Source organism: Chrysochloris asiatica, unplaced genomic scaffold (assembly GCF_000296735.1).
Source record: "Chrysochloris asiatica unplaced genomic scaffold, ChrAsi1.0 scaffold00072, whole genome shotgun sequence".
In the NCBI taxonomy this organism is placed as follows: Eukaryota; Metazoa; Chordata; class Mammalia; order Afrosoricida; family Chrysochloridae; genus Chrysochloris; species Chrysochloris asiatica.
In genome coordinates this window covers 11331591-11339993 of record NW_006408590.1, presented here as the reverse complement: position 1 = coordinate 11339993, position 8403 = coordinate 11331591, and the positions used below count along the sequence as shown (strand labels likewise).

Below are 8403 nucleotides of genomic sequence, written 5' to 3'. Positions count from 1 at the left end.
AAACTTCGTCTCTCATACTTCAGACATATTGTCAGGAGGGAGCAGTTGCTGGAGAAGGATATCATGCTGGGTAAGGTGGAGGGTCAGAGAAAAAGAGGAAGACCCCCAACAAGAAGGGTTGGCCAAGTGGCAGCATTGTTGAACTCAAGTATGCCAACAGTAGTGAGGTTGGCCCAGGATCAGGCAGTGTTTCATTTTGCTGTGTATAAGGTCACTATGAGCCGGTAACAACAACAACAGACAATAGTAATTACTTTTTAGCTGAGAATGCCCACCATGTGTAAGAACTTTAAATGTGTTAACCTGTAACAGTTTTCACATCAATCCTATGAGAAGGGTCCATTAATACTCCTTTTTACATATTAAATTAAGCAGCTAATGAGTATTGGAGCCGGAATTCCAACCCAGGTCAGTGCGACTCTATTCTGACTAGATTGTCTCATTGTATGCTTATCAAATCCCAGCTCCTGGGTTAAAGTTATACCTATGATAACTTGTAACAGAAACAAGTCAAATTACAAATGTGGGAGAATTGCCACCTTTTCTCCTCCTCCATCAGAATCAGCCTCCTATTTTGAAAAAGTTATAGTTAAACTTTTGTTGTTGTCGTCAAGTGCATTCAAGTCGGTTTTGATCCATAGTGACCCTGTATTGGGTTTCCAAGGAGTAGCTGGTGAGCTTGAACCGCCAATCTTGTGATTCAAACCAACTTGGTAGTCCAGTGCATTAACCCACATCGCCACACCACTCCAGGACAGTTAAACTAGGAGTCTTTTATTTCTATTTTAATTTTAACTTTAAACTAGGAGTCTTTTATTTCATTTCCCAGTTTTGGTAATAGACTGGCCTGAAAAGTGTGAACCTAGAGGACAGTGTGAAAACAGACAATTGTAACAGAAGTACTGGTTCAACCCTGCAGTAAGCTCATTAGGATCATGCCTTAACAACGGAATGAAATGAATGTGAAGCATGTTGTCATGCTATGTTCTATCCCTAGACATTTTCAGTTATTGCTAATTCTAACAGGAACAGATTTGACAGGTTAAAGCTAAATAAACATAGCAATTGCTGAAGTAGCCATGACTGAGTTTTACAGTATACAGTAAATCTATCGCATCCCTTCCTTAAAATCCCGATCACCCTATTGTGCTACCACAACATGGCTGACCTGCTCTCTGACGCCTAACCTGGTGATTAAGAAAATGGACTTAAGGGTCAGACGGACCTTGGTTCCAACCCAAGTTTTTCCATCACTGTCTGGGAACTTTGAGCAAGTGTTTGCATCTGTGCAATTCTGTTTCTTTAACTTCTGGTTTTTTCATTTTGTTTTGTTTTTTTAAATTGTGAATTGAGTGAAAGTTTACAGGGCAGATCATCAGTTGTACATTCAACAAATCATACACCTTGTTTCATTACAATGGTTATAATCCCCTCCATGTACCATCAGTTAACAGTATTTCTCTCTATTCATTTTAGCTTTTTTTTTTTTTTTTTTAACACGAAGGCATACATAATAACCACCAAGCGGCACATTCTGCAAGTCTGCCTCCTGGCTGCCAGCTCTCAGTCCCTTTCTTTCCATGAATTTAGAGTCCTCAGCTGCCCCCTCTCTCCATGCCCCCATCTCTGCCTCCATCTCTGGTGTCACTGCTTCTCTGGATAAGGTTCCATATTCTGCTTGTGCTCTTCTCCCTTGATGGTCCTAGGGTCCTCTGTTTCTGGACTGTAAGATTAACTACTCCCCTGTTTTTGTTACAAAGCTTCTACCTTTACAATTGTGACCGTTGCAATTAGTCATGATAACAATTACTCACTATTGAATCATAAAAATCTTATCCCCATCTCTTTTCACCAGACCCATCTAGACAAGATGAAAACTATTCAGTGGGGCCTCTATCTTCCCCTGCACACTCTTAAACTATACTCCCTCTGCAAAGATTGTAAGCCAGTCACTTCATGCCTTTATCTCCCCCTCATTTTAGGTAGCCAATGTCTAAGAGTTGTTCGTCCCTATCTACCCTGTGTACAAAGGGGATAGCATTGATAATTGATATGAAGACTCCTTCCCTCTCTGTTGGCATTTTGAGCTACTACATCCATGAGTATAGGTCAAGTTCATTAAATTGTAGCAATTTACTCTCGTTTCCTTTATAAAAACTTTTTTTTTTCCATCTTCCTGTAGTCAGGTTCTGATTACTAAGCCATCAAGGCTAGGTCACATGGGTTCTCTCTGCCAATTTGAGTGTTCTTGTGTATCTCTCTTCACTTCATATCAGCTGGATGCTTCACTCTGAGTTCTAGCCCTCCGTGACTGTGTCATTGTCTGTGGGCGTTTCCTTAACTTTTAAATGAGAGAGAGTAACTTCTGTGTTGTGATGATGCAAAAAGATGACATGTAAAAGGGTTTGCTAATTTCAGTTACTTTAATCCCATCAAGGGACACAAAAACTCCTTTCATTCATTGATTCACTAAAAAGATATTTGTTGAACATGTGTAAAGTATTGTACATTGTCCTCACACTGGATAGATTTGATATTTCTATTACTTTCCAATTTCTGTGTTTGTATTTCCCCTCTCCTACTACTCTCCCTGGAGTCCTGGTGTGGCACTGTATGATAAGCACCAGACTGCAAGGTCTGTAGTTCCAGGCTGCTCTTTGGAAACCCTATACAGGGTTGGTATGTGTCAGAACTGACTTAACAACACAATGGCACTTAACAACACAATACTGCTCTCCCTAAGGAGGCCTGGTAGCACTGAGGTTAATTGCTTGGTTGATAATGGAAAGGGAAAGGTCAGCAGTTGGAAACCTCTAGTCTCTTCATGGGTGAAAGATGTAGACGTCTGCTTCCCCAAAGGTTTACAGCTTTGAAAGCAGTTGGGGCAGTTCTACTCTGTCTTATTGGGTCACTGTGAATACAGATCCACTCAGTGGTACACAACAACACTGATCTGCCCTTTACCCTTCTCTCCACCGACTTGTTCACGAAAAATAACTCTTATCACTTCATATACATACAAGGGAGCTTCATAATGTTCGTGGAAAAATGGAGTGAAAAGATAATGAGAACTCCCCACCAACGTTTGAAGCCCCCTCACATATGTCTATCTCTTAGGGTGGTTCTAACTCAGTCTCACTGACTTTACTCTTCCTTGTTCAGGAGCCGGCGCAGTGATTCACACCCACTCTAAAGCTGCTGTCATGGCCACCCTGCTTTTTCCAGGACAGGAGTTTAAAATTACACATCAGGAGATGATAAAAGGAATAAGGAAATGTACCTCGGGGGGGTATTACAGGTATTTATTTATTTACTTATTTATTTTTGCTTAGCAAATTTACTTAGGAAGTATTTTTCCTTCTTTTGATAATTAGGATAGTGATCTTTTGGTGAACTTAATGAGAAATTGTGAGGTCTGTGTTATAGAATACATCACTTGACATAATGCCTCCAGATACATTCTCAGTGACACCAAATAAGAAGGCTTCCTTCCATTCTCCCTGCCGACATGGTAAACTGTTCCCAACATGAATAATCAAATGTTAGTTTTTCTTTAAAAGCTTGGCTGGGATTTCTACAGAGATGGACAGATGGTGCTCCTTTATTGACCCGTCCAAAGAGGACGATGTCCCTACCCTCACAAGTTTCGCCCTAACAGTGGGGAAACTCTGGCTGCTATTTGGAAGATTGGCAGTTCAAACCCAACCAGCAGTGCCGCAGAAGAAGGACCTGGCAGTCTGCTCCTGTAAAGATTGTAGTCTAAAAATACCAAAGGGGCAATTCTCTCGGTTGTATGTTGTTGCAGTGAGTCAAAATCAACTCAATGGCACCTAACAATACATTTTGACTTAATTTCATATTCCTGGATTATTTTCATGCTTATAAACTTTCTATAATTATTATAACTAAGTAGATCTTTAGAGTTTGTTTTTAATTTTTCAGTGTTGAAAGGTGGCCTAGTTAGTATAGAACAATGTGACTTCTTAGATAAGTTCAAATAAGTCTACCAACCCACAAAGGTGTGGCTAATTATTCATAAAGCTAGAAATTACTGATGTGAAGAAACATGTTCTTAGTACCCAGGTACAAACGAAGCATTGCATTAGAACTTATTAACATACTTACTTCTGAGCCCTCACCCTGATTAATTTCCTAAAACCAAAAAACCCAAACCCATTGACGTCAAGTTAGTTCTGACCCACAGTGACCCTATAGGACACGGTGTCAGACCGCTCTGTGGGCCCGCACTGCCTCTCAGTGACCCTATAGGACATGGTGTCAGACAGCTCTGTGGATCCACACTGCCTCACAGTGACCCTATAGGACACGGTATCAGGCAGCTCCGTGGGCCCGCACTAACCCATAGTGACCCTATAGGACACAGTGTCAGACCGCTCTGTGGGCCCGCCCTGCCTCACAGTGACCCTATAGGACATGGTATCAGACAGCTCTGTGGATCCACACTGCCTCACAGTGACCCTATAGGACACAGTGTCAGACCGTTCTGTGGGCCCGCACAGCCTCACAGTGACCCTATAGGACACAGTGTCAGACTGCTCTGTGGGCCCGCACTGCCTGCCTAACATCTAAGTGCTTCACTACTGTACCAGCAGGGCTCCTCTAATGCCCTAAAGGTCCTGGAAACTTCTTTCTTCCCTGATTTAGAGGATAAGGTGCCAGTTTTTTGTTCAGAGTTCTTACAGTACTGCCGTATCGTTATTGCATGTAACTGAATATACATGTTTTAACTAGTGAGCTGATAAATTAATTTGATTTGATTTCAGTTAATATTTATTGTTGGCCTAAAGCATTCCTCAGTATTGTGAAACACCTACTTACAAAAGTTAAATATTTAAATTGTCAAAAGGGAGCATGCTAAGTAAAGCTTAGCCGCCTATTGCCTTTGCCAGATCTGGTCTTGAAGGTAAGGCAGTGTGTGTGCTATCCATTTCATAGGCATTTCATGGCTTTGCTGAAGAAACGAACACAGGTCAGGGAAGCTGTAGGAAAGGGTGGGTAGAGGAGGCCTGGAGCACAATAGAGAAGAGCCTATGGAATTTAGAACACGAAGGACATGGATGAAAATATGTGCTTTGTTACACATCTTACATACTATTTTGAATGCTTCAGAAGTTAAAGAATTAGGGGGAAAAAATTGAGATGTCCTTTTCTATACCGTCTGATCCTAGCTGAGAAATATGTAACAGCCCATTAGCACACTGAGATTCACATTAAGTGAGAATCCTGCTGAAAGAGAGGCAGTGAAGATTGGATGAGATACAATGATGCAAGTAGGAAAGATGGAGTTCTGATCTCTCTTCTATTAACAAAAGGGCCATTGTGGGGGAAAAACCTGATGATTCTTACCAGGAGGAGGTTAATAGATCTAAGTATCTTCATCTGCTCTATTGAAAACTGTGTGCCTGGAATTGAGTAGATAGACATAAACGTGTTTAAAAGTCAGAAGACTATTTTGACTCTGCCCACTTCACTTGCTGGGCTCAGTTTCCTCTATGTAAAGTGAGGGTTGTTGTTGTTGTTAATGTGCCATGGAGTCGGTTCTGACTCATAGCGACCCTGTACAGGGTTTCTGAGGCTGTAAATCTTTACGGGAGCAGAAAGCCTCATCTGTTTCTCGTGGAAAAGCTGGTAGTTTTCAAACTGCTGACCCTGGGGTTAGCAGCCCAATTCGTAACCACTACTGTACCTGAGCTCCTTAAAATGGAGGTAGTGAATTGAATTTGCTTCACGTGTTAATTTTGCTCCGGAATTAATTTTTTATCTGAAACCGTTTCTATTTGATGTATGCTTATGATAAAATACGTTTGTGGTTCTTGTCAACATTAGGAAAGATGAGGCCAGCAGTTCTTCCTTAGTGAAGAAGATTTACGTACAAAGGAAAACATTTCTGACTTTCGATTGGCTATATATTACATATAATGTATGACCTATAGGATAAGCACTTCACCGCAAGGTTGGTTTGAACCACATGTCGGCAGTTCAAACTCACCAGCTGCTCCTCAGAAACCTGATATGGGGTCACTGAGTTAAAACCAACTCAACTGCACTTCACAACAATAGCTGATTTTATGAGTAACTAAGTTCTTTGCTTGAATCTTTATTATATATACAACAAGAAAACAACATATTCTTATTTTTTAAGAAATGATCACACCTTTAATAGTTATTTCCTAAAGTTCTTGCTGTCTTGATGCCTCAAATCACACTTGCCTTATTGGTTTATCTAGCTGAGGCACTTTGGGGCCCTGAAGAGGTTAAAAACAAGAGATTTGTATTGTTGGGAAAGACTGAGCAGTGTTTCCTTCTGTTGTGCATAGGGTCCCGATGAGTCAGAACTAGTTCCACGGCACCTAATAACAATAGTTCAGTTAAAGTTTTCTATGCTTTCACCTCTTTTCTATGCTTCTGATTCTAAGATGTATCTTTTCCTTTCTCCTGTTACAAATATAATTGTCTCTGCTTCAAGGAATTACTTGCATGACCTTGCTAATTTCTTTGTTGAATTTTGATATACCAAGGATCCTTGCTGACTCTGTAATTAATTGATTGACTGCCAAATGAAAGGTTGGTGGTTCAAACCCACTAGTCACTCCAAGAGAGAAAGGTGAGGCATTCTGTTTCTGTAAAGATTATCAGCCTTGGAAACCTGATGGGACACTTCTACTCTATCCTGTCAGTTTACTATGAGTTGGAATTGACTCAGTGAAAATGTTTTTTTTGTATACAGAATTCTGGTGTGATACTGTAGGATAAGCACTGGACTGCTAACCACAAGGTTAGTGGTTCTAACCCACCAGTTAGTTGCTCCTTGGAAGCTCTATATAGGGTCGCTATGAGTCATAACGGACTCCAAGGTACTTACCAACAACAACAAAATACAGATTTCTGTCATTAGTACTAGAACAATGCCTGCCAAGTTTTCAAGGCGCCTTTTGATACAAATGTTTAGGCAAGATGCATAGAGTAACATGTAGCATCTTGCTCTGAAGTTGGAGTGGCTTTCAACTATCAAGAGAATGCCGTTCTAACTGGTTACTTGAAAACAGTGCATGTTTTAATGTGAGTACATGTGTTTTATTGTTGGGGGGAAATGATCTGTTTTGCTTGTAGATATGATGATATGTTAGTAGTGCCCATTATCGAGAATACACCTGAGGAGAAAGACCTCAAAGAACGGATGGCTTGTGCAATGAACGAATACCCAGACTCCTGTGCGGTGCTAGTCAGACGTCATGGAGTGTATGTATGGGGAGAAACATGGCAGAAGGCTAAAACCATGTAAGTATAAATAAAGAACATTTGGGACAAATCCCCACACTCTAAATATAAAAGAGAATAAAATAAGCTTTATGATTTAAAATGAAGTGTGGATTTTGTTCTTGACCATATTGGTTTAATTTTAAAGCGTTTACCATTATTATTTCTAGATATTTATTGTTAGCATGTATTTATTCAGAAATATTGATTAGGATTAACTATTATTTAGTAAGGCCCTATGCACTGTATTACAAGGAGGAAGGAGACAGAGCTCATGTTCTCAAAGTTTAAGGCTAATCAGGAGAGTTAAAGCTAACTCAAGTAATGTAGTCATCTGCTGCATTTATTTTGAAAAGTGGAACATAGTAAAGACGAAAGTGTATATGTATAGTTTAGTTTAAACTCTCTCTTATTCCCTGAGCAGTATATGATGTGGTTGCATGAATAAATGTGATTCATTTCCATGTTTAAATATTGGGGGTGAAATGAGAAACATTTGACTTAACAAATGAGAAAAAAAAATACACTAGGAACCAGGCAGGGTTAACTTGGTGGAAAGGAGAAATGAAATGATTTAGGATTGTTGAATTCTTTCACTAAACACCTTCCATTCTGTTTGCTTTTGCATTTATAGGTGTGAATGTTATGACTATTTGTTTGATATTGCTGTATCGATGAAGAAGTTAGGACTGGATCCTACACAGTTCCCAGCTGGAGAAAAAGGCATTGTATAAACCAGTTTGCAGCTTAATGATGCACAGAGATACAGTGAAACATTACTTAAGTGAAACTTGACTATTTTCTAAAATGAGTTGAATTTTTCCTTGGGTCACATTATGCTATTACTTTGTCACTAAATATCACATATGATCATACTTAATAATAGTTTCTAATATGGCATGGTATTTTTTATATTCTTGCAATTTTAAATGACAGTGCAATAAATGAAAATTTTATAATCAAGGTTTTTATGTTTATTTTTTAAATTTTCACAGCAAAATATGAGTTCTTAACTTTAAATTGATTCCTTGTTTTACATACACACATTGAATTGGCTTTTTTAAAGCTGTTAGTGATAATAGAAAAAATTCAATTGGGAAATTTCCACTTAATTACACAATGAAC

General features: G+C 39.4%; 1 protein-coding gene across 1 annotated transcript in view; it reads left to right on the top strand.

Annotated features, from left to right (window-relative positions):
• Positions 1–8053, top strand: part of LOC102840222 (methylthioribulose-1-phosphate dehydratase-like) — a 39298-nt gene extending 31245 nt beyond the window's left edge. The window contains exons 5-7 of the mRNA XM_006864912.1: positions 3163–3298; positions 7132–7299; positions 7913–8053. Coding sequence (XP_006864974.1) covers positions 3163–3298; positions 7132–7299; positions 7913–8012 — 404 coding nt within the window. The 3' untranslated portion in view covers positions 8013–8053. The remainder of the gene's footprint in view (positions 1–3162; positions 3299–7131; positions 7300–7912) is intronic.
• Positions 8054–8403: the final 350 nt, after the last annotated feature.